This window comes from Cydia amplana, chromosome Z, assembly GCF_948474715.1.
Source record: "Cydia amplana chromosome Z, ilCydAmpl1.1, whole genome shotgun sequence".
Taxonomy (NCBI): domain Eukaryota; kingdom Metazoa; phylum Arthropoda; class Insecta; order Lepidoptera; family Tortricidae; genus Cydia; species Cydia amplana.
In genome coordinates this window covers 8164465-8191471 of record NC_086096.1, presented here as the reverse complement: position 1 = coordinate 8191471, position 27007 = coordinate 8164465, and the positions used below count along the sequence as shown (strand labels likewise).

The 27007-nt window shown below is 34.6% G+C and overlaps 1 protein-coding gene and 1 long non-coding RNA gene across 2 annotated transcripts in view; one reads left to right on the top strand and one right to left on the bottom strand.

Annotated features, from left to right (window-relative positions):
* LOC134661449 (glutamate receptor 1) overlaps window positions 1–27007 on the top strand; it is a 75473-nt gene that overhangs the window by 24547 nt on the left and 23919 nt on the right. Inside the window, exons 5-10 of the mRNA XM_063517543.1 lie at window positions 8086–8339; window positions 11004–11153; window positions 14497–14703; window positions 14954–15061; window positions 16433–16661; window positions 16949–17037. Of these exons, the coding sequence (XP_063373613.1) occupies window positions 8086–8339; window positions 11004–11153; window positions 14497–14703; window positions 14954–15061; window positions 16433–16661; window positions 16949–17037 (1037 nt within the window). The remainder of the gene's footprint in view (window positions 1–8085; window positions 8340–11003; window positions 11154–14496; window positions 14704–14953; window positions 15062–16432; window positions 16662–16948; window positions 17038–27007) is intronic.
* LOC134661482 (uncharacterized) overlaps window positions 9584–27007 on the bottom strand; it is a 34456-nt gene continuing 17032 nt past the window's right edge. The window contains exon 2 of the long non-coding RNA XR_010097961.1: window positions 9584–9828. This is a non-coding gene — a long non-coding RNA (uncharacterized LOC134661482). The remainder of the gene's footprint in view (window positions 9829–27007) is intronic.

Genomic DNA, 27007 nt, shown 5'->3' with positions numbered 1-27007 from the left:
TACGATACTTCGTGTAATGACACTTAAAGAATATTGAATGAAATACAGTGTTGCCAACCTTATTTTAAATGTCATCTCTGACAAATAAGTGAACCATAGACATGTTTTTCTTTAATTTCATTCATTCATTCATTCTTTTCCCGCCCGTACCCTCCATTTTTGCTACTTCTTGAATGCAAAGTAAGTGCTTGGTCGTAGAAAAAGTATTGTATGTAACGTTGTTTAACTGAGTCAAAAAATACTCGTGGCGTCTTTATTAACAATTTTCGGCTTCGCCTCAAATTGTTACTCACGCCACTCGCCTTTTTTGACCTCTCTTAAACAACGGTTGCATAAAATATAATTATAATCCTGTTTGGTTAAATAAATCATCAAAATTTTTTTTTTATGTGAATAAAACTGTGAAACAGTTGCAGTTTCTAATTGAATTTAAGTGAAAATGAGTAAGTAACTATACTTTCTATAGATTTTGACGACCTGTCTGGCCTAGTGGGTAGTGACTATGTAGCCGATGGTCCCGGGTTCAAATCCTGGTGAGGGCATTTTATTCGTGTAATGAGCACGGATGTCATGCGTGTTTTCTATATATTTAAGTAGGTATTTATAAATATTTATATTTTGTATATATCGTTGTCTAAGTACCCACGTCTAAGTGCCTTTTTGACTGTGGGATTTATTAAATTAGTGTAATAATGTCATATAGTATTTATTTATTTGAGTGTTTCGTAAATCCAATAGGTACCTAAATCCCATCTAGGTAACTTTAATATTGTGCCTCTTAGAAAATATGTTCATTCCTTTTCAGTATATGTAATAAACTCACTGACTACCCACTACTCTGTGCAGAGATCATATCAGGATTCAATTTATTCAAGGCGACGCGCGACCGCATTTTCACAAGACGTCACATGTCACCGGCACACACATGCACCAGGAGTGCATTCAGGATTCATTTCAGGAATACGGCTCCGATCAATCATGTTGAACTATATTACACTCCCAGCTGTCACTTGGCACGTGAAACTAGATATTCTCTTATTTGTCCTTATTAAAATAAGAATTTTACTCAATCATTATGCTTTAATATTATACATTACAGTCAATTAGTTTTGACTGTAGTTATGTAAATAGGTATCAAGAGTCGGACCACGTTTTCATGCCAAGTGCTACGTCAATTATGGAGCTTTTAGGAATAGGTAGGTATGCATTCTTATGCCAAAGTTTGTGCAAAGTTAGCATGGTCAGAGTATTTTTTAGTTTTTATAAAAGGCTTACCGATGTCGGTAGTAAGGTATTGAAATGTATTTTTGATTAAAATAGAATATAGAATAGAATATCATTTATTTCCGTATAAGGTCATATAGTTATACAATACCTACACATAAAGAAAAGACTTATACCTAACTAACTTGTACACTGTAACTACACTAAGGTGATTAGTTCGCGCCCGCTTTTATTTCACGAACTCCAAGCTATAGATTAGTTGACAATATGTTATTTGTAAAAAAAATCTGTTTTGTATTTTAATTTTGTGGTAGCCTCAGATATTTAAGTCGAATTCAATATAGAGCTATAAAGCTTTTGTGAAAGATACTGTAGGTGCCTACATCAAAAGACATTTAATGAATAGTCACTAAACTTCAGGTATAAGGCCAGAACAAATCACCAACTCTGCAATCTCGAGACGAAGTGGCACAATTTTCAAACAACAACGCTGAAGAGGCACCAAGAACAAAGAAGTGCATTAGCGGATTCAAACAAAAGCAATGTATTTAAATTTTTATAAGTATAAACTGGTATTTTATGGCAGAAATATAAAGCATCATGTTTTCACAATCTCGAAATTACGAATGAAATATACAAAAAGGTTAAAAATAATGCTACGAAAAAGTTCCGCACTCAACCAGACCTCAACATCAAAATGTGAATTTATTGCAAATAACCGGAGAATTGATATTTATGCACTGTCGTAAATTTTGTCGAGAGTATACCTTGACTTGAGTGGTTCTAACAAACCGCCGAATATAAATAAGGGTGCTTGTGTTTTGAGTTTTAAAAATGCTTATAAGACACTCAGTTTTGATAATCTTCCGTCACGACAATTTTCCGACACGAAGTTTTGTGGTACTTATAGATAGATTATTCTAAATTAGATGACCATGTTAAGTATCATGTCATGCTGATAAATTAATTTACGGACTCATGCCTCTTTTTGAAATGCATCTAATAAGTACCTTGGACTTATGAGTTATGTACCTTGTCACTGATGAGTGATGACAATTAAGGTACTTTATTAGGTGCCTTTTGTCAATGATTTTCTGTTGGCCTAGGCGGCTAATTAGCTAGCTAACTAGACCATATGGCTGCGACATATTTATACATAACACATACGGTGTAATGTGTACGTATTTTAGGACATAAAAGTCGTATTTGGATCACTTCAGCTGCTACTTAGGTACAGATCCGTCATGCACGAAAATAACAATATATTTTTTATTGTATTGTTAATTACCATCCAGTAATAATGCAATAAAATCGTATAAATAGAAATACACTTTTTGAAGTACTTTGGAAATGTCTATAATTTAATCTCTACTATAATTATCCCTAGAGCAGACTGGTTTGGAAATGTTCCAAGTGGCTTGGGTGACTCAAGCTCGAGCTTTGTCTTATGGGCCGGGAACTATTCGCTTTGCCTTTGATATTTTTACTAAATGAACTCGATATTTTATTCGCTTTGTGGTATTAAGTCCGTTTTATACGTATTCTTAGTCAATGGTAGCCGTATTTTCGTGCACACGATTTTATGTGCTGACTGTATGTAGGTACCTCATTTTTTGCTGACATGTCTAGTAAATCCTCTACGAGTGGCTTGCATTTTTATATTCAATCAAAAAATCGAAGGATATTAAAAGTCCAACTATGATTTTTCTAAAAATGATTGTACACCACCTCAATAAGTACTGAAATATTACCTCACAGTGGTATAAATAATATTAAAAAAGCGGCCAAGTGCGAGTCGGACTCGCCCATGAAGGGTTCCGTATTTAGGCTATTTATGACGTATTAAAAAAAAACTACTTACTAGATCTCGTTCAAACCAATTTTTTTGTTTTATCTATCTCTTATTTTAGAAGTTACAGGGGGGGGGGACACACATTTTACCACTTTGGAAGTGTCTCTCGCGCAAACTATTCAGTTTAGAAAAAAATGATATTAGAAGCCTCAATATAATTTTTGAAGACCTATCCATAGATACCCCACACGTATGGATTTGATGAAAAACATTTTTTTGAATTTCAGTTCTAAGTATGGGGAACCCCCAAAATTTATTGTGTTTTTTTCTATTTTTGTGTGAAAATCTTAATGCGGTTCACAGAATACATCTACTTACCAAGTTTCAACAGTATAGTTCTTATAGTTTCGGAGAAAAGTGGCTGTGATATACGGACGGACAGACAGACAAACAGACAGATAGACAGACAGACAGACATGACGAATCTATAAGGGTTCCGTTTTTTGCCATTTGGCTACAGAACCCTAAAAACGCATGAGAAGAGCTGGAGCAGCTAACAACTTTCGGACCAACCCTCGTACTGTACGCCCATACAGGCATACTTACATATTATAGTTATGTATAATAGGTATAGTAGACTATAGTGGCAGGCCTCAAACATTACGTTAAAAATAGTGGCGGTGCGATCTAATTTTAGATTTTACAAGTTCATTTACAATGTTTCGCTATCGCAAGGCGCGGATAATAGACGACTCGCATAACTGACGCTAAACAAAAGTCCCCGGCTCGATCTGCACGCGTCGCCGACCGACTACTGGTAAACAAATCACTGTGTGAAAAGATAACGACGCCACAACACGTATTATTTCTTAACTGATTCATGTTAACACACAGGCATTGTAAGAACAAAAACATGAAAATAATGGACATAAAATAAGTCAACACTCTCGGTATTTTCGGAGGTAGCAAATGCTTTTCCATCACAAGCCGTGTCGTACGGGACACGAAAATAAATTATTTTACCAACATTTTTTTTCGGCAACACACCATACCTACTTCGTCATTCTAACCCAATTTGCAGCTTATGTAAAGTAAGAAAATGGGCGCGATTGAACGAAGAGAACACAACAAACCATCAATAAAATTGGCGCAAAATGGATTGCCAACAGTCAACACTATATTCGTAGGTAGGTATATGTATAAGTATGTACTTATTATCAACATTTGAATGGATGTATTATAATATATGTAATACAATTACACAACGCATTATAATGCGATCGTCGGCGATGGCGGGATAACTTGGACTCCTTCCTGAGAGGCTGGCCAGATATTGCACTAAATAGAGACGAGTGGAGGAAGAGGGGGGAGGCCTTTGCCCAGCAGTGGGACACAGTGGGCTCTGAATAATAATAATAATAAGGACAAGTCCAGTAAGTACCTAGACTTGGCTCACGAGATAACCGCCATGTGGGATGTTGATTCGACGATCATTGTCCCGATAGTTGTTTCAGCGAACGGTCTAATAGCGAAGAGTCTCGACCAACATCTTGAGAGACTCTCGCTAGGTGGTTGGATCAAGGGCCAGATGCAGAAGGCGGTGATCTTGGACACGGCGCGGATAGTCCGCCGGTTCCTCTCTCTGCGGCCCTGACCACCGGCAGCTTGGGCCTTGCCCCGCTGCTGGCGGCACCCTAGGTTAGGTTTTTTTATAATATGTTTATAAGTATTTTGTATTGTTTTTGTAAGTGTTTTTGTATTTTATTTTTATATCCATATTATAAATTAACCTAACTTAAGATGATAAATAAATAAAGAGAATAATAATTCATATCATTTCCGGTTGCTCTCATCTTTCTAACGGCGAGTACTTGCACAGACATAATCTCGTAGCCAGGATTATTCACCAGCAGCTTGCTCTCCTATACGACCTTGTGGACCGCGAAGTACCGTACTACAAGTATTCACCTGCGCCAGTTCTCGAGAATGGTCGTGCCACACTCTATTGGGATCGATCTATCATCACAGACAGGACTATTGTAGCCAATAAGCCTGACATTGTGATAATAGATCGATCGCAACGCCGGGCCGTGCTCGTTGACATCACCATCCCCCATGATGAGAATCTCGTGAAAGCCGAGAAGGACAAGTCCAGTAAGTACCTAGATTTGGCTCACGAGATAACCGCCATGTGGGATGTTGATTCGACGATAATTGTCCCGATAGTCGTTTCAGTGAACGGTCTAATAGCGAAGAGCCTCGACCAACATCTTGAGAAACTCTCGCTAGGTGGTTGGATCAAGGGTCAGATGCAGAAGGCGGTGATCTTGGACACGGCGCGGATAGTCCGCCGGTTCCTCTCTCTGCGGCCCTAACCACCGGCAGCTTGGGCCTCGCCCCGCTGCTGGCGGCACCCTAGGTTAGGTTTTTTTGTAATATGTTTATATGTATTTTTATATTGTTTTGTGTTTTTTATTTTACTTTTATATTCATATTGTAAAAAAACCTAAACTAAGAAGATAAATAAATAAAGAGAATTATAATAATTATAATGTATGTAAAAATAAAATACGTAAAAAAATATTAACTAGCCATCACAGCTACAACGCAATTACAGATTTTTAGATGTAATTATATGTAAAAAAATGACATTATGTAATTCTTATAGCGGAGGAAAATCCCTTCAACCTGTGTATGATCGAAGCTAATTAGCACCGCCAGTAGTACTACTTAGTTGTTTCTTACATACTTAAATATGCAAATTTTGAACAATGTATAAAAGTAGATGTTATACAGTAGGTAAACATTTATCTTGTAGTGATCCCTTGGTTTTATTTACAATGAACTCTGTTTTATTGAGAACCTATCGTAAAATCTTTATTTTTATGCTGCATAAGAAATTGACAGAATTCAATAATGTTTCATTTATACCAGGATAATAGGTGTGTATAATATTCCGTCCTTATTCCACGTTATTGAGATTAGAAATACATAAAGAGGCAACATATGTAAATCAGCTGCAAAGGAAAGAGATCTGATTTTGGGATCGTCAAGTTCATAATTGATCTCGGGACACACAGGGCGACTGAAGGGGGTACGTCATAAGCCATTAGTCGGGTGACGACAGTGGAAAACCTCAAGGGTCACGAGTTCAAATGCGACACATGGTGAGAATAGTCCGGGTGCGGGTGAAACTTTCACCGCATCTCCAGCCGCACATTTATCTCTCAACAACGAAACTGTTTTGGATTTCCACTTGCGTGTACGCGAAGCGGCTTAGGTCACGATATCACATCGCCGGCCTACATAACGAGTGCATTTGTAAAGATTTTAGAATTTGTATTGATGAAACGTTTAGTGAGAGCTCAGCAGAGCTTACAGGTTACAGTAGTCTTAAATGTACACAAGTATTTATCAAATTACATATTATTATTATTTAATTGTCATCTTCATCACAAGGTTTATTGAGCTTATTGTGAGATTAACTTGATTTTAGTAATATTTTCCCGTCATATTTATATAATTTTATATGAAGTGTGCAGTTGTTATACAGTTTGAGTTAATTCATTGCTTTTAATTAGGTAATTATTACAGTAACTGATTATGCATGTAAGTATGCCATCGATTATGCAGGACGCGGATTCTCAATAAACTTACACTCATATGATGGAGTAAAACAGTGAGAAAATCGTTAACTGAACGTATAATCCCATTGGATTTGATTCACACCAAATTCATCCGCACGCCAATCCACTGCCGTAATTAATGAATGCTCAATTCGGACATTACTATTTTGTAAATTCCCAATAATTTACTCTTGATGAATATTATTTTATAACGACGCCTGATATCAACCCAACAAATCTCTTTCCTTTCGATTTAAATAATTGTCTAATACATTTAAACACCCGAAATAAATGGTTGCGAATCGAATTTTACGCGTTGTATTATCTTTTTCATCGGGTATATATCGTTCATACCTTCCAGCTTAGGCGCCCTTTCATGAAGAGCAAAAGAGTTTTTATTTTTTGCCTCCTCCGAGCACGCTTTTGTCCCTTTTTCGTTCCGCTTGTTTTATATGGGGCGTTTAATTCGATAAAATTCGCGTGGACTCGAATTGGTTTAGGGGAACTGGAAAATAGAGCAGGGTATAAATGCTTCTGGCATTGTCAGTGTTCTATATGTTCTATTATCTTTGTTATGTTCACGCAACTGTATCTACGTAAAGTGCTTGGTATATTTGTTAGTGAGTGTTACTGAGTGTTACTAATACATTTCTTATTAGTGCAATATTTTGCGGTTGCTATATGAAAATAGCAGGGACAGGTGGTACCTACCCTGTAGTGGGCCAGAGGCAGCGTATTCAAGAACAGTGAGAATGGGTACAATTCGTATAAGTACAGGATGTTTTTGTTTTCCGTTAACTTTGGCGTTTGCCTTTTGTACATTTAAGTAAACTAAATGGCATAAGTAGTTCGCTTTGGTAAATTCGTATTTTTTTATCAATTTAATATGTACATACATAACTGATAATTAAATGCTTCGTTTTCCGCTATTATATTATATTTCCATTTTTATATAAAATTATCACATGCCATTATCATGTCAAAATGCACAAAAAATATTACATTTTCGCGGCTAGCAACAAACAACAAAAGATCAGTAATATACCTACATAACGTTACAAATTTAGGTTATGATCACAAAAACTTACGTTTGTTTTGTACTTACTTCTTTTTCTATTAGTAAATTTACCGATTAAATTTCCCAAAACCATTTCTATTAGTTTAGTATTATGTCACTACCTGTGGCTTCCTGTTATCTACTATAGTCTTTATGTTAATATCACAGCTGTTGGATCTCCAAATAAATAAAATAAATAAATGAATCAAATAAAACCATTTATATAGCAAAAAAATACTTAAGGATTTTTTTCATTAAGATCTTACGGTACCTTTACCTATGCCTAACAAACAAAATGCATAAAAAATTTAGGAAATTAATTTCAAACGTTAACCTTAAGATGAGGCAAGCCAAAGTGACAATGAACGTTAATTGTATTTATACAGGATTACTACGTCTACAACAGCTGTATCAATCAATGCAGCCAGGCCGCACGGTGTTCCGGATCTCTCTTGTGAAACGGATTACCAACGCATCGGAAGCGATGGACTTTTTGCTGGCACTGGAACAACATGACCGGTGGGGCAACAAGCGTATTGTTCTCGATTGCAACGCAAAAAATGCCAAAAGCATTCTGGTAGAACATGTTCGGAAAGTGCAATTGGGCCGGAGAACTTACCATTACATGCTCAGCGGACTGGTGAGTGAAACTCTGCTATAATAAAGAACTGAAAGTTAATCGATATTAAACTTTCGTGAGACATATTTTAAACTGTTTATACGACAACGGTCAACAACTGACAACTGAAAGTTACGTAGGAATAAGTTTAAGCTTGTCCCGCGTAAAACAAAAAGTGGTCATAATCGTAGCAAGATTAACCTAATAGTTGTTCTTCATTGTCACCCGACTTAGGTACATTAAGTATGCAAATTTCAGCTCAATGGGAAAATGGGAAAGGGGTCAAATTTAACTTGCAAGATTTGATTACAGACACAGACAACAGGACAGTTTCACACTAAAGAAAAGCTTGTAAAAATACGGTCGAATTCATAACCTCCTGCTTTTTTTGAAGTTGGTTAAAAATTATAGCACACATGGAGTTTCATAAATTGGTATCCATGACTGTTGGTTAGTATTTAATTAGGTCTTTGTACTCATTATTCTAGATAAATGAAAATGTTTAGGCATTTTTGGTCAGATGTTCACATCCGACGTTATTGAATTTGTGTCCAGAAATATGATTTGCATGAGTAGAACCGGAGCAGCTAACAACTTTCGGACCAGCCCTCGTACTGAATGCCCATTAAAATATTTTTCTCCAATATGCTCGGAAATGTTCACCTTATTGTAGCAAAAATAGTACGGGAAGTTCTTCGTTATTGTCAAACTCTATTAAAAAAAAATCAAACTATCGCTGTCCTGTTCTAGCGGACGGGAATGAAAAAAACACTACAGTAATAACTTATTACTGTAGTGTTTTTTACTTTTTAAAAATAAAAAACGCAAACAGCCAATTATTATAGCCGCGAGCCGCGTCTACACGACCCGATCAGCTATCATTTCAAGCTATAGGATAGAGTGAGATAGTAAGATAAACCACCTTACTTGTCTCGTTCTTACAAGACCGTTGTGCTCGTGTATGATCGTGCGAATACTGCTTAATAAAATCAAAGATTATTTTTATATTTTTTTAAGGATCTCATCCGTGTTTATAAAGCTTATATAGTTTGTCAAAGGACTTTCTCATTTCAAACATAGACAGAGAGAATCATACTATCTTTGTCTTACACTAGTACTAGCACCCAAAAGTAAAGGATGGGTATAGTTCTTACTGACTGACAAATTGGTTTGACCAACTATATTGCACAATTATATTTAATGAACGAATATTGAATGGTACTGACTGGCAGAATAAGTTTGTACCCTTAACTTTTAAAAATTAATTAAAGAGGGAAATTGTTTTTGACATTTTTGATGTGAAGGTTCGATTTGAGTGATGCTTGATGCTTAAATAATTATTATTTTACCTTATTTCCTCGCATGTTTGGAGAAAAGCACTATATATGCCTCGGCAGGAATAGCAATTCGTGGATTCGTCTTCTTTGTCGGACTCCGCTTCGCGTCGTCCGACAAAATCGAAACTCATCCACGAATTGCCCTTTCCCGGCCTCTGCAATAATGTACTATTCTTTTACATGGTATTTTGCTATTAAATTAATCGCTCAATTTTATATCAAAAGTATATTTGAACGACGAATTTCCAGACTCATTTATACCCTCGGGGGTTTTATCTAAATATATTTTATTTTACCGTTTACGGCAGACGTTTCCCTACGTCGAGTTGTGGCGGAGCTTTCAGAAGGAGTAACAAGCGAGTTCCTTATTTAAACGTTCTTACAGGAAATGTGATAATAGCAATTGAACAGCGTCTTTTTCGCACTTCCTCCTACATGAACCCTATTAGCGAAGTGTCTGACTATTCGTCCATTGTATCGACTTTCCGCAGAATTTCTCTAACCACTGAACCGATTAAGTAAGAATCACATCACTACTTTAATTTACTACCGTTTTTCGATCTGGAACATGAGTCAGCGCAAATTGAGATATTATTTATTTTCCATAGCCATCTGATTTATCATACTAACACGTATTGCTGGCACACAATTACCTACAATACTAGGGCTCAGGATGACTAGGCTGACTGTTCAAGCAGCACATAAATTCACAACCGTACTTTTGTCTAAGTAATTTCCCTGCGAAATATCAATTTATTACCTTAAATCTCTCTCTCTCTCTTGCACCGTTTTTTGTTTGTGAAAACTATTTGAAATATACATGTCAAACTTGTTTTTAAAGTTGATCATAAATTTTAATGCCGCATGTTAAAACTAAACTAGAATTACAATAATACTAAATAAATCTGAAGAAACACTATAATTAACACCAAAATAAACTATATATTATCTGGTGTTCTCGAAAAAAAGCTGTAGACAAAATACAATGAAACCCAAAATGAATAATTTAATTATTATAACTACAATACTGAACAAAATATAACCTCAAGAAACAAAAGGTAGAGGCCCTGCCCCTTTCTTTACTACTCAACCTTAAGGCAAATGGTGAGACTAAATTAATAAAGGTCTGAAACATATTGCAGGTTCACATAAGGACTAGCTGACTTATTAAAGTGAAATTTTTGTGTAGGCATTATTTATTGTCGGCTGCTTCTTCCAACAGTAATGTATCAGGTAAACATTTCGGTGGTTATAAATATCGATAAGTAATTATGTTTCTTCGAGGCGTCGCATCCCACGGCAAGGGTGAGGACTAACTATAAAGACTGAAACGTATTTCCATTAACAGGTTATGGACGACCACTGGGAGAACGAAGTAACCGAGTACGGCGCAGTCAACATTACCGGGTTCCGCATCGTCGACCACTCGCGCAAGATTGTGCGCGATTTCATGGACGGTTTGCGGAGAATGGACCCCCGATTCAAGGGAACCATATCGGTAAGTGCTTCGCCCCCATTAACCGGCCATGCTACAGCACCCCTCCGTAACTAGAAACAGTTTCAAGTATGATCGCTTAGACAAACTTATTATCATAGATTCTCTTCAATATACAACGTATTCCCGAAGCCTTGTTAGTCTGATATTGAAGATAGAATTAGATTATCTTCAATATACAACGTATTCCCGAAGCCTTATTAGTCTGATATTGAAGGTACAATCGGATATAACCTTTTCTGAATCCAATAGATTGTTAAGATAGTTATTACATGCCCAGAAAATAATTGTATTCTTTTCTAAAATCACGTCATTACGTCAAATGGGCGATCAGTAAACGATATAATTAACCTACGCAAAGTGTAGGGTGACTAATTAAGTAATAGATACCTACATTACCTACCGTCAGTAACATTTTATTCAAGCTTTTTAATTTGAATTTTGTTTTATCAGTGATAAGTAGGTACTACTCGTAATTTAGATACCATCCTTATCATGTTTCGTGTCTTGTCATTTTAACCTCAGACAATACCGTACAGCTCTCAGTTTGAACTTTTCTAAACAACTTATCCCCATATAATAGATAAGAAACATCATCATGACACATAATACGACTAGTTGAAGTTGTGCAGTGGAAATCCCTCGCTTGCGGCAAAGCTTATGCTGCAGCACTTTGACTAGTTTGAGTTCATTCCGAAAGGCCAGCAGATTAATTTGGGTGCTCTATTTGATGCCGTTTGCATATCTAAGCTTATCGTGAAGTCAGGTCACCTGACATATAATCTCATAACATATGGAGATGGATGATTACATCGTTGATTTACATACACAATTTATTGAATGCTCTGCATCAAGAGCCTAGCTTAGTATAACAGCTCAAGACTTCATAAATAGGTACCAGTTTAAATCCTGAACTTATTTTATCATGTTATTTATGATACACCGCGTTTATCGACCAGTTACAGCGATTTTTTAAAATTAAACGTTTTGCGTTGGGTTAGGTAATGTTGTACTACTAAGTCATAGGATGGTTAAAATAGCGAGAACCTAAGGAAATAACGCACTCGGCATCCATGTGAGGTTGATTTGTACATACATAGGTACTGGAATCATGCATCGTAGAGCAACTCACATGCGTCAGCTGTAAAGCGCCGATGTGAAATTGCGATGAAAATTGTGAAGAGAGTTATAACCAGTTTATGTTGATTTCAGTAACTCACGCACGCCCTAATGAAGCCATAAGTGAAACCTCTGCAATACTCTGCATAAATTATTACTTCGTGCAGTAATGTGTTCGAAGTTTTTCGTTGGATACTGAAATGAACAACGATATACATATCAGTTCAAATCCTGAACTTATTTTATCATGTTATTTATGATACACCGCGTTTATCGACCAGTTACAGCGATTTTTTAAAATTAAACGTTTTGCGTTGGGTTAGGTAATGTTGTACTACTAAGTCATAGGATGGTTAAAATAGCGAGAACCTAAGGAAATAACGCACTCGGCATCCATGTGAGGTTGATTTGTACATACATAGGTACTGGAATCATGCATCGTAGAGCAACTCACATGCGTCAGCTGTAAAGCGCCGATGTGGAATTGCGATGAAAATTGTGAAGAGAGTTATAACCAGTTTATGTTGATTTCAGTAACTCACGCACGCCCTAATGAAGCCATAAGTGAAACCTCTGCAATACTCTGCATAAATTATTACTTCGTGCAGTAATGTGTTCGAAGTTTTTCGTTGGATACTGAAATGAACAACGATATACATATCTTACTATTAGTCTTACACATTGATATAGTATAAAGAACTGGATACCCAATCAGCCGCCAAAAATGGCCCCACAAAAGTGATGTCAAAACAGATCATGCATTACTTTTTCGTTTAGTCTTGTTTGAAACGCTCAAATGTGAAGTTGTCAACAATTACGAAATGTGCCGTTAAAATATGTAAATATAACAATGATAAAACAAGGAAAAAGGATGGAATGTATTTCTTTCGGTTAGTTCTTTGGATAGCATTACATAATTTATGTAATCTGGTGGTAATTTTATGGTTTTGAATAAATTAATTTGTTAGTACCAAAGAAGGGATGTCAAGGAACAAAATTCTATTGAGTCGATGTGAGGTCAATATTTTTTTATATTTTTATATGGAATTCATAAGAAATAATATTATGTTTAAATTGAAGATTTCCAAGAAAACCTATGCGACGTGCAAAGTGGACTGCTATTTAATTATAGCAAGAGATTGGGGTGATGCAGTTTTAAACAAGGCAAAACGGCACTTGTGTGTTTGGCCCATTTCCCTGTTTCCGACATATACACCACCAATAAGGGCTTATATCGACTAACTGTAAATGCTAAACCTGTCGGAACACAGTGACAACCACAGGATTTTTTTGTATAAAGTATAGGTAGACTTTATAAAAAAAATCCAATCAGTATCTAAATGTCCCCGTGCACCCGTGCTATGAGTAAATGTAGATCTTAAATACACAGTTATTTAATAAGTAGAATTTATTTCAAGGAAATTAGTATTTAAAGACGTATACTTACGAATTAAAAATTTAATTTGTTTGAATTTGAACCACGAATTAATTTTATTTGAGCTCCCGATTAAATTAAATTTGTTTTATTTATTACTTCAATTTTAATATTTTCCTGTACAGTAATACATATTAAAATGTACCAAAGTGACTCCATTCGTTCATTATTCTCGTTTGACGTTGTTTGACGTAAATACGTTACGTTTAGTGCCATCGGACTAAATTTTTTAACAGTGTTGGTACTTATGTTTGCAAATTTGACACTTAATGCTTACGACATTAAGCTCTTTTCTGTACGAAACATTTATCTTGACTCAAAATTTACGTAAGCGTTTTTATCATCAATGCAAATGGTGCGAAACGTCATTGGGATCCACATTTCTTGACGTTTTTGTTCTGCTTTGTGTGTCTATTTCTTTTATATTAAGTCAGTGGTCTTACATATACATTTCTACTTTTTCATACCTGATTATCCGATTCTACTCGTTCTACTCGTAATGTATGTAAAAAAATGATGTCAAATATTTATACAAGTCAACATCTAAGTACTTATTGTGCCTAAGTGCCTATTTTACCTTATGTACCTACCTGTAAAGATAAAGATAAAGATAAAATATACTTTATTCAAGTAGGCATAATTACAATGCGCTTATGAACGTCAAATAAAGCTAGGTAGACCGGCTCCAACCCTACACCTCTGCCCCGAGAAGATTTAAGCCCCCCTCAATTGGACCATTACAGTAATTATATTTGTATAAAGCTAAAATGCCTAGTGTTTATATTTTATTAGGCCCAAGCTGCGCTCATGTACGACGGAGTGCAAGTATTAATGGATGCACTCGGAAGGCTTTCGAGAAAGAAACCAGACGCATTCCGCAACGCCCTTCGCAGGGCCGCCGGTCAAGCTAACTCGACCAAAGTCATCGATTGTAACCCTGGCAAGAGCTGGGTGATACCCTTTGAGCACGGCGACAAGATATCTAGGTTAATTAAAAAGGTAATTCCTTCCATCCATTTTGAATCTCACAAATATCACCATTCATTCCATTTCCATCTATGAAATCCTTAAGAAAAATGTCTAATCTCATTATTATGATCTATGAAATCTATAAGAAAAATGTCTAATATCATTAAGAATAACAATTCCTAGAGAACAAAGCTCGATTAGTCTTTTATTCTTTCTTGATATCCTTAAGCCAGTAAAATATAAAATAAAATAACGGACTTTGTTTGCTTTATTATTTCAGACTGATATAGAGGGTCTTACAGGAAATATATCGTTCAATGAAGAGGGGCATAGACACAATTTTACATTACAAGTGGTTGAGATGACTGTTCAGAGCGCTATGTTGACGGTACGTATCAATAATGAAGCATATTCTGTCTGAAGTTGACTCATCTTGCTCGTATTAAGGTTTTCGTGCAGTTTTATTATTAGTCTTTCCGTACTTCCTCTTGTATGAAACTAACATTATATTAAATTCATAAACTAATATAGATAAACCGCTTCGTAACCGCGCTTCTCTCCACGGTAATACCTATGCTCACATTTCAAGAGGTAACTCACACAAACACAACAAAAGTTAGTACTTTTGCCTCGTATGTGAGAGTTGCATCTATAGGCAGAGTCTGTGCGGAAAGAGAAGAGTCGTGAAATGCAGGGGAGCCCATACATTCTACGACTCTTCTCTTTCCGCATAGACCCTAATATTAGGTACTTTAGATAAGGGCGTAACCAGGTGCTCTGGATAAGAAAATAGCATGCATTGTAAAAATGGTTTATTTCTAAGACTACTTATAGGTTGCTAAAAACTGGCATAATGGCATTTTAATAACAAATTAGTCCAACAATCCAACGTCAGCAGATTTTGTGTGTTAATTACTAATGTATTTTTACGAGCGGAACTTTTTATTTACTTATATAAAACAATTCATAATGCATTTGAGGTCCTTAAACGTCAAATGGTTAGGACATGGAAACGGTTCCTTTAATTAACTGAATTTCAGTTTCAGTTAGATTGGATCAAATTACAAATTAAACAAGATCAATAAAGCCGGCCCATGTTTATTAAATATAGAAACTTAGTTATTGTTACTTTTGTAATAACTAAGTATCTCTTTGAAACCAAGTTTAAAAATCGAAAGCTGGCAATAATGTTGGGCAAAGTTTAATTTCAACTCTCTTTTACCTTTCACCCCATTTCTTCTTTTGCTTGCTAATGAACACTGGGAGACCATAAATCAATGCGACCTACTTTCTCTTTATTTTTCGTTTATACCTATCTTCATATTTTGGTTTTATAGTATGTATCGAGAATTCGAGAGGATAGTGGACGAGAGGAAAATGGGGACTGCATTTGTGTCCTTTTCGTTTCATGTTACCTATGCATGTTACTTTAATTTCGTTATACGTTTTATACATAAGTACCTAATTTGCATTAATGTCACTGAGGCCAATTCAAACATTTTTTTTTTGATATCAAAATGATACCTAAATACCATTTTGCTATCATTCGCGTGTGCATTTCGTTCGTACTTGTTTGTACACAGCGAACATACAAACGTCGTTCATGTACCTATTGGCGCGATCGAGAGACAGGGCCACGAGGCCCACGAGCCGATGATATCAAAATGTAAGTTTGAATTGGTCTCAGTCTCACTAATCCAAATGTATTGGTTTGGATCAATTACGGTATTGACAAAAAAAAACACTTCATTTGGAACAGGTTGGAACATGGACTGACGCAAACGGACTCTCCGTGAGCTCTCCGAAGCAAGTACAGCTAAAATCACCCGCATCTTACGATACCAACAAAACATACATAGTCACAACAATATTACAAGAACCTTACTTGATGCAAAAGTCTAAAACGAGTCACGCAATGCCTGAAACCCAATATCATGGGTTTTGCAAGGATTTAGTTGATCTTCTGGCTCAGAAACTTAGAATAAAATGTAAGCATATAATATGAATTCGTGCATTTTATGTATAGGTACTCGTATATACTTACAGTGACTAGGTACTGATCGATTTTCTGGCGGCGTTAATGATGAGTCACAATTCCCAACAAGCGAAACAAAATATTAAAATATATACAATTCGGTCGTTTGTCCTGACCTCTTCTTAAATACCTAATATTGTTACCTATTGGGAATTGCGTCTACTGTACTCTCTACAAAAAACCGATTTTGCAAGAAGATTAATAATTATGGTCATGATTTTAAATTATTACCTGTTCTAGATGAGTTGAGACTCGTACAAGATGGGACGTATGGATCGGAAACCCCGCCCACAGGTTGGTCCGGTATAGTTGGCGAAATAGTTCGAAAGGTAAGTTGGATGGTCCCTCTTATCACCGGAACCTACCCGTGCTTCGTAATAACCTAAAATAATAGAAAACAGCAAATTTAAATTGGTAAGTAAAACAGAAAGATTTCCGATAATTATTGATTTAAATGATTAAGCATAGATTCATTGATTGTATTGAGAATTAATAATTTGTGCTTCGATTTAACAGTTAATATAGATGGCATAGGCTAGAGGTTGGGCTCCGTATATTTATAACGCAATGGCACTTACTATCAAAAGTAAAGGTTCAGGCACTTATTTTACAAAAAAACCAACGAAATAGGTATTTCTACATAAATCTATCTCTGCCTCATCCTTTTGATTAGAAAACTTGTTACAATAATAGTCTACTCGACAAACTGAAGACGGTGAAAAATAGAGATACTACTCCTAAAAATAAAAAATCCGTGTGAAGTAGAACAACCTAGAAACAAAACAACGGAATGAAAACCATTCGTAAATTTAATTTCCTTTCTTCTATAACAATTGAAAGTTACGTGTTCCTGGTCCTGTAACGGTTTTCTTAATTAACTGGCATTCGTTCAACGATCCAGACCTTTATTTATTTATTTCAATTGAACTTACAAGCTCAACCCAGTGTTGTGAATAACGCTTCTTTTTAGGCTTAAAGACTCGAGTCCTCAAGACTCGTAAGTCTTGAAGACTCGACTATATTTGAGAATTGTGTTTATTTATTTTACGCGTATGGATGTAAGAAATCGTCTATGTCGCATATGAGGCGTTAAGCCTCGAGAGTGTTAAGGGTTCGAATCTTTAAGCCTCGAAATGAACGTTACTTAGTGGTTAAAATTGACTTGTTCACTTTAATTTATAGCGATAATGTCATAATTCGACGCAGTATTTTTATAAATTTTGATTAATATTAGATTCTGTATGTAAACATAAATGAGGTAAAAGACACTATTCAACCACCATTCATTGACTACGAATTTCCTCTGGAAAACGACAAAAAACTTATAAGCTCTCAAACGATTGTAATGGAAATATCCGCATAATTTTTATTCGGTTCTAAAATTTACCAACTGATTATGATAAAGTTGCCAAAGCTTAATTTTATTACACTTCATAGGTGTACATCTGTGCGGTCGTAATATACCTGGATTTACAAGCGTTCATTAGGTACGTCGACAACTTACTTTGACGCTAGGTGAACGCTCGATTGCTATGATTTTGGTATCCAAAAAATCGACTCTATTGTTGATTTCAAACATACTTTTCTCAGACTTTCAATAGGTAGGTACTGTTACACTTTGTATGTATAATTATACATATTTTAAATGTAGAACTTCATTTAAAATAAAATAATAGTATTTTATGCAACCGTTGTTTAAAAGGGGTCAAAAAAGGCGAGTGGCGTGAGTAACAATTTTAGGCGAAGCCGAAAATTGTTAATATAGACGCCACGAGTATTTTTTGACTCAGTTAAACAACGTTGCATACAATACTTTTTCTACGACCAAGCACTTACTTTGAAATGCAATGAAATAATAATAAAAATGGATGATGATGATTGTTTCATGTCCTAATGTGATAGGTTGTTCAGTGCGTAGGATTCTTAAGGGGAACGAAAATTTTACTATTTTTGCGCTACGACACACGGTATAGGTATAGGAGAATTAGGAGATACAACCCTATAAATATTTTTCTTACTTTTTTCATTTTTTGTTTTTTAAATATTACTTAGGGGTTCCTTAAAGGGGAACGAAAATTTGATTATTTTTGCGCTAAGATGTACGGTTTAGGAGATACAGCATTATAAAGTTTTTTTTTTGTTTTTTTTTTTGTTTCTTTTTTTTAAATATTAATTAGGGGTTTCATACAGAGGAATAAACATTTTATTATTTTTGCGCTACGACGCACGGTTTAGGAGATACAACCCATAAACATTTTTCTTTATTTTTTTATTTTTTTTTTTGTTTTTCGTGTTTTTTAAATATTACTTACGGGTTTCAAAGGGAAACGAAAATTTGATTATTTTTGCGCTACGACGCACGGTTTAGGAGATACAGCATTATAAAGTTTTTTTTTTGTTTTTTTTTCATTCTTTTGTTTTTTTTTTTAATATTAAATAGGGGTTTCTTACAGAGGAATGAACATTTTATTATTTTTGCGCTACGACGCACGGTTTAGGAGATACAACCCATAAACATTTTTCTTTCCTTTTTTTTTATTTTTTTTTTGTTTTTCGGGTTTTTTAAATATTACTTATGGCTTTCAAAGGGAAACGAAAATTTAATTATTTTTGCGCTACGACGCACGGTTTAGGAGATACAGCATTATAAACTTTTTGTTTTTTTTTTTTTTTTTTTTTTTTTTTTTTTTTTTTTTTATATTAATTAGGGGTTTCTTACAGAGGAATGAACATTTTATTATTTTTGCGCTACGACGCACGGTTTAGGAGATACAACCCATAAATATTTTTCTTACTTTTTTTTTTTTTGTTTTTCGTGTTTTTTAAATATTACTTATGGTTTTCAAAGGGAAACGAAAATTTGATTATTTTTGCGCTACGACGCACGGTTTAGGAGATACAGCCCTATAAAGATGAAAATTGATGATGACGATGATGATGATTAACCAAAACATGTCTATGGTTCACTCATCTGTCAGAAATGACAATTAAAATTAGGTTGACAACAATGTATTCCATACAATATTTTTTAAGTGGTGATTACACGAAGTATTATTCTACTCCCGTACTTTTATTTGTCATTTAAAGGGTCGTGCACACACCTTTAAACCCCTATCTTATAGTTGTCAAGACAAGTCTTTAGTCTATTCCCCAAAAAAGTATTTGTGCATACACGCAGTATCTTTTTGGTACTTTTACGATACTTCGTGTAATCACCACTTAAATGATATTGTATGAAATACATTGTTGCCAACCTAATTTTACTTGTCATCTCTGACAGATGAGTACTAAGTGCATTGCTGCCAATTTACAATATATTCATTAGGTTCTAAAATTTCTTCAGAAGTCAGAAACGCGCATGTGACACTTGTAATATAGCAAGACCCATAGACTACGAACACCGCTTAGCATTGCTTGTTAGTCTCCATAGGCTACTGTGGCCAAAATCGAAAAAAAAAACTTCAAAATTGTAATTTAACTAAGAGCAAGTACCAGGGCCTCATGAGTTACAAGAAGGTGTCGCTGACCAACCGGCCGTGGGGCGCGGGGCGCGGTGGCCGGGTCGCGTATCTTAGCTGTATACTTTTGGTTTGTTTACCTACATATATGTCCTATATGATTCCACTTGTTTAAAGTATTATTTTTGTTGAATGAAAAATATTTGTTAAATTTACAATTTTTTTAAAAGTAAGTGCTTGGTCGTAGAAAAAGTATTGTGTGCAACGTTGTTTAACTGAGTCAAAAAATACTCGTGGCGTCTTTATTAACAATTTTCGGCTTCGCCTCAAATTGTTACTCACGCTACTCGCCTTTTTGGCCCCTCTTAAACAACGGTTGCATAAAATACTATTATAGTAATAATAATTCAAAATGTAACTCAGTAATCCTACTCTGTTCCAATCCCCTTACTAAGATCGAGGGATACAGTTAATGGTCCGTAAGTAAGAGATTTAGATTATCGCTTCGATCCAAAATCACAGAACCGACTCAACCTGTTCAAACGTTTGCGAATTGATTTATCTGCTGTGAATGAATAATTGGTAGCCATGCATTCAAGTTACAGTCTAACATTAAACGAACTGCTCGTATGTGATAACTATGAAAATACATATAATGCATCATTTCCTAGCTGTTCATACTAAAAGAAATATAATATTTATAATCATCACTATCTACATGGATCGTAGCACATAAGAATAACTCACTTAGTTTACGACTCCAAGTGCCGGAAAATATAAGAAGATTCAGATGGTGGCTCGGTGGTAAACAGGAAAAATGACACATTCGCCTCCTTTTATCTCAAAGAAAAGCAAAATTTAATTTAGAGTTTGGAGGTAGAGAGGCACGTAGAGAAAAAGTAAATCTCTGCGTTATAAACTGGTGCACTACAAAGACTCAACTAAGCTTAAAAGTATTTACTTGCCAAGATAAAATAATGCAGTTTATTGCGGCATCGATGTTTTCCGAGGGGACGTGCTTTGTCAACGTTCCGATGGACTTTTTATTCGAATCCAATTTCTACGTTGTATGAACGGATTCTTCTATAAAATACCAGCATTTATCTACTGTACTGATGTAACCGGTCACTGACATCACAAATATATATCAATCAATAATTTCTCGTGTTGATAAGATGGTGTTTTATATCGACCTCATATTATTATAGAAATTTAAAATTGAACAAAATACCGACTTCGTATTTTTTTTAAAGCTCTGTATTGGAATAATGTTCTGGAAAGGTAAAGGTTTAATTTAAACAATTAAAATAATAGTTCTGTTATTCGTAATACAAGCGTTAAAAGTAACTATTAATTGTAAACTTCTTGATTATAAACACTAGCATTGTTTAACGACTTTGATATTGAAATAAGAAAAGGTAACAAAGTATAAAAAACAGTATTTTCTGTACATATACCCATTTGTATAATATACATAAATAATTATGCTACCGTAAATCCCCGTTTAAGTAAAAACGCGTTTTAGCCATTAATAGCAATAAAATTAATTGATTAAAAGATAAGTATAGTCCGTCAGCCAAATCTTGTCAGTAGCAATGTAAAGCAAACTAAAGTAGGGCAACACTCAAAGAGCAGTATTGCGCTAAGAAAAGCAGCAATGTACATCGAACCAAAATATTTTTTTTCCGCTGAGCGCGCCCTGCGCACGTGAATTCAAATTGTCACTCACGGTTTATTGAAAAAATTTGAAACATGGACGGACAATTTAAAAGCGATGTTAAAACAATGTTAATCAAAATGATGAACAAATTTGAAGATATCAAAAACCACTCCCTATCGTAGTGCTTATATTCTCTTTGTTCCCTATCTATGTCTTCTAAGTTTACTAAAATAAAATCCTATCAAAATGCAGATAATTAGATAGTGCATATATTTGTTATTTACAATATAATATGCCACTTGTTAATGTAAATTAGTGTACTCTTATGGATGAATATGACATACCTGTGTAATTTTTTTGATTGGTATATATTGTACAATATACATATCAAAAATAAAACAACTGATATTTGGGTGTTTATTTAATTTAAAGGTAAATAAGATAAGGGTCACTTTAGATTACACAAAAAATATAATGAAGTTACCAATGTTACTGGGTCACTTCAACCAAGCATAATACTCTGTAGTAATCTATTGCATCTTAAGCATAAAACAGATTTGTTTCAAAATGTGTAATTTAAATTTTCAAACATATGGAATTACTCTAAGTCTTCTCTATGAAATATATAACTTAAATTAACTTACAACAAAGATTTCTGAGGTATTAACTGTTTTTAGTTTACCTAAAGTAAGTAAAGTAATTTGTCTAATTTAAAAATTAAGTACCTTGGTACCTATTTTATTTCATGAGCATGACGCTAAGAAAAATATATAATTGATAATTTTTAGGGTTCTGTGGCAGACATAAAATAGATTCTTTATGTAGTTTGGCCTAGGACTGACTGTCTAAACAAAGAGCGAGGGAGTCTTACTGTCTGTCTTATGCTAAAGCTATGAGTATAATTTTCTACTAGTAGTGTTTGCCAGACTAAAGTTTAGGGAATATGTTTGAGAAACATATCACAATTATAATATTGTTATATTGTGTGTGTATAATTAATTATAGTTCAGTGATACTCTTTACTTGTTAGGTTGGTAACATTTTGCTCACACTGCTGTTTTGCATACAAGCTAAAAATGTTTTATATATTGGATAAATCATATTTTGTATGCTGATATTTAAAAAGGTCATTTAGATATCAGGAGAATACTGTTAAGAAATTTTATTAACTTGCACATAGGGCTATTCAAGACTTGTCATTTTGCAAAAGTGAAAATACTTTTACTACTACTAGTGCTTCATATGCACGCTGAAGAAATTATTTTCTTTTATTGAACAAACAGGTATGTACAGCGACTTAAAACTTCTTTTAAATAAATACATCCCTACTTCAGCAAGTATAAACTAGGATTTCCCATAGGCAGTCCCATAGGTACATATGTGCAGTAACTGAGTGCATGAATCAAATCAGCCTACATAATCTATTTTCTTGATGATTAACATAATGACAACTTTTACAAGAATAATCTGTTCCATTGCTCTCAATATTTTTGTTACATTTTTAAATAATACGTTTTTTTTCGACTTGGTTGCGTTGTACACGTACATAAACCGCCATAGGTAAGTATTGTCTGAAGAGATACTACTCAAACATGTATGGATTAGGTAGATATTGCGAAAGAACGGCGATATAATCAAGGCTCTTAATACTGTTTAAAAGGTTTACCTTTGTAAATAGTCACAACTGATTGCTGAAAATATTAGACATGTGGGCCTATGGACGGTTTCCAGGACACAATTTATGGTCTTATTGGATAGATTTAGGCATACGTTTTAATTTTATTTATGCCTTTTAACCCTAAAACAAAAAAACTGAACATAATCTTAAAAGTTCGAAAGAGTTCTTCCAATAGGTACTTGTCATAACCTCAATTTTTAGTAATGTTTACCATCAACGAGCATGATTGTATTGTAGGCCCCTTAGCTTTGCTTGTTCTTATTTAATGTATTGGTATTTAATGGTGACAGCAGAAATATCTCTTGAAACAGAAACGATTCAGAATGAAAACCAAATGAAAACAAATAAGGTGACGGATGTCATTCACGATCCACATTCCACAGATATAACACAGATGACACGCGTTTTGGAATTATTCGAACACAGTGTTGCAAACCCGCGATTTTTCAAATTTGCCGCCTTTTACTACTGACAAGATTTGGTTGACGGACTTTAGTTCTTATATGTAACATATAATATTAAAGTGAGCTAAAAATACCCAATGTTCTGGCCAAAGATCCGATTCAGAAAATGACTGTTTCCACTGAGGTGCTTTTTTCTAATAACGTAAAGCAATACAATAATATAATGAAAAAGCACGCCTGCGTAAGATTTCGTATTATGACCCTAAAAGCGGCTCAATAAGTTGCAAACAATTTTTGGTGACTTACCTGCGAAAAAGCTTATTAAATGCTGTGTAACTATAAAGTTGTTTTAATTTCACGCTATGGACCAAAGCCAAAGTACTCAATTTGCACCATTTTATAGAATGTAAATTTATTTTTTCTACTCCCGTACTTTTATTTGTCATTTAAAGGGTCGTGCACACACCTTTAAACCCCTATCTTATAGTTGCCAAGACAAGTCTTTAGTCTATTCCCCAAAAAAGTATTTGTGCATACACGCAGTATCTTTTTGGCACTTTTACGATACTTCGTGTAATCACCACTTAAAAAATATGGTATGGAATACATTGTTGCCAACCTAATTTTAATTGGCATTTCTGACAGATGAGTGAACCATAGACATGTTTTGGTTAATGGTACGATTTTTTTTTTTCATCTTTATAGGGCCTGTATCTCCTAAACCGTGCGTCGTAGCGCAAAAATAATAAAATTTTCGTTCCCCTTTGAAACCCCTAAGTAATATTTAAAAAACACGAAAAAAATGTTTATAGGATTGTATCTCGTAAACCGTGCGTCGTAGCGCAAAAATAATTAAAAATATTTTTTTTTGTTTTTCGTGTTTTTAAAATATTACTTCCGGGTTTCAGAGGGGAACGAAAATTTGATTATTTTTGCGCTACGACGCACGGTTTAAAAGATACAGCATTATAAAGTTTTTTTTTTAAATATTACTTAGGGGTTTCTTACAGAGGAATGAACATTTTATTATTTTCGCGCTACGACGCACGGCTTAGGAGATACAACCCATAAACATTTTTCTTTCTTTTTTTTAATTTTTTTTTTGTTTTTCGTGTTTTTTAAATATTACTTACAGGATCCGAAGGGGAACGAAAATTTGATTATTTTTGCGCTACGACGCACGGTTTAGGAGATACAGCATTATAAAGTTTTTTTTTGTTTTTTTTTATTTCTCTTTTGTGTTTTCTTTTATATTAATTAAGGGCTTCTTACAGAGGAATGAACATTTTAATATTTTTGCGCTACGACGCACAGTTTAGGAGATACAACCCATAAACATTTTTCTTTCTTTTTTTTCTTTTTTTTTGTTTTTTTTTTGTTTTTTGTGTTTTTTAAATATTACTTATGGGATTCAAAGGGGAACGAAAATTTGATTATTTTTGCGCTACCACGCACGGTTTAGGAGATACAGCCCTATAAAGATGAAAATTGATGATGATGATGATGATGATGATGATGATGATTAACCAAAACATGTCTATGGTTCACTCATCTGTCAGAATTGAAAATTAAAATTAGGTTGACAACAATGTATTCCATACAATATTTTTTAAGTGGTGATTACACGAAGTATCGTAAAAGTGCCAAAAAGATACTGCGTGTATGCACAAATACTTTTTTGGGGAATAGACTAAAGACTTGTCTTGACAACTATAAGAGAGGGGTTTAAAGGTGTGTGCACGACCCTTTAAATGACAAATAAAAGTACGGGAGTAGAAAAATACTATTATAATTCATTATTTTGTGATTCATTCTTCCTTTTTGTTTTTGTAACTGAAACCGTAGTTTTTCATCTAAAAGTGCATGTTTTGGGCATCTCGTTATTACCAAAAATAAATAACGGAGTTGCTACAAAGAAATATCAACATGGAAACTCGTAGCAAACTGAAAACACCCAGCAGAGATGAATATTTGGGCTTATTTTTGCAAAGGGATATTTTTCGATCTGCACATTGTTTGAACGATGCGAAAACACAACACGCCTGAATATAAACGAATATTGTAGCGACGTACCTAAAACTCGACACTTTTTTTGCTAGTTTATAGCCAATTTTTGTAATCATACATTTTTTACGTGATCATAGGACACAAGATCGAAAATAAATTATTTTTCAGCCTTCCCGTTCAATCTCGAAGGGTACAATGACCGCATCGCTCCCTTACAGGTCCTTGTTTATTGAGTCTCAGACGCATTATTGTAGTTATAAAGGATTTGCGCCCCTCCTCTCCCTCCCGGTCGACGGACACTCGTTTGCTTTAACTTTTGCGAAGAAATTTGACGGTAAATCTAATATCCAGCGAAGGTTCCCTTAATCTCTTTGTCTTTACGAGAGGTTTCTTATGTGTACTCAGTTACTTCAGACCCTGTCGCTACATTTAATGAAATATTTTGGAGAGTTAGTTTGACTTGGGTCGTACCTACATACATACATACATATATTAAAAAAGTATCCTTAGACCTACGAGTATTATTAAAAAGGTAGGTATTATTAGGAATTTACGAATTTAGACGTATTATAGGGTCTCTCATAACTATACCTTAAAACAAATATACCTACTACTTAGGAAAAATATAAAAAAATACTAAGCTGAGTTCATGTTGAAGTAAAACACAATCCTTTTTATGAATGCGTTGAAGTCCGCAACTGTAACGGATATGGTTGAAGCTTTTTGTGTTATAAAAAGTTTCATTATTAAGATATTGCAGACAACACACAGTATCCTAAACCGTTGAAGGTATAGGGGCTTCTAACTTGAAAAACACATTTCACAGGTAGTAAAAGCTCCATTACGAATCATTTTATGAAAATTAACCTCTGAAAATGGGGTTAACAGACTTTAATTATAAGTAATTGTTGTGAGCGGGGTGGGGTTATAATTACATTATAATAATTCTTAATTTTGAATCTTCCCTTTTCCAAATTTATCCTTCTATATGATTATGTAATGATGGTCGGGCTATCTAAGTCGTTTAGCGTGAAAATGACTGCACCTTTCTCTTTCATTAGTGCGGTGTTAAAACCCGACAATTATTAGTCA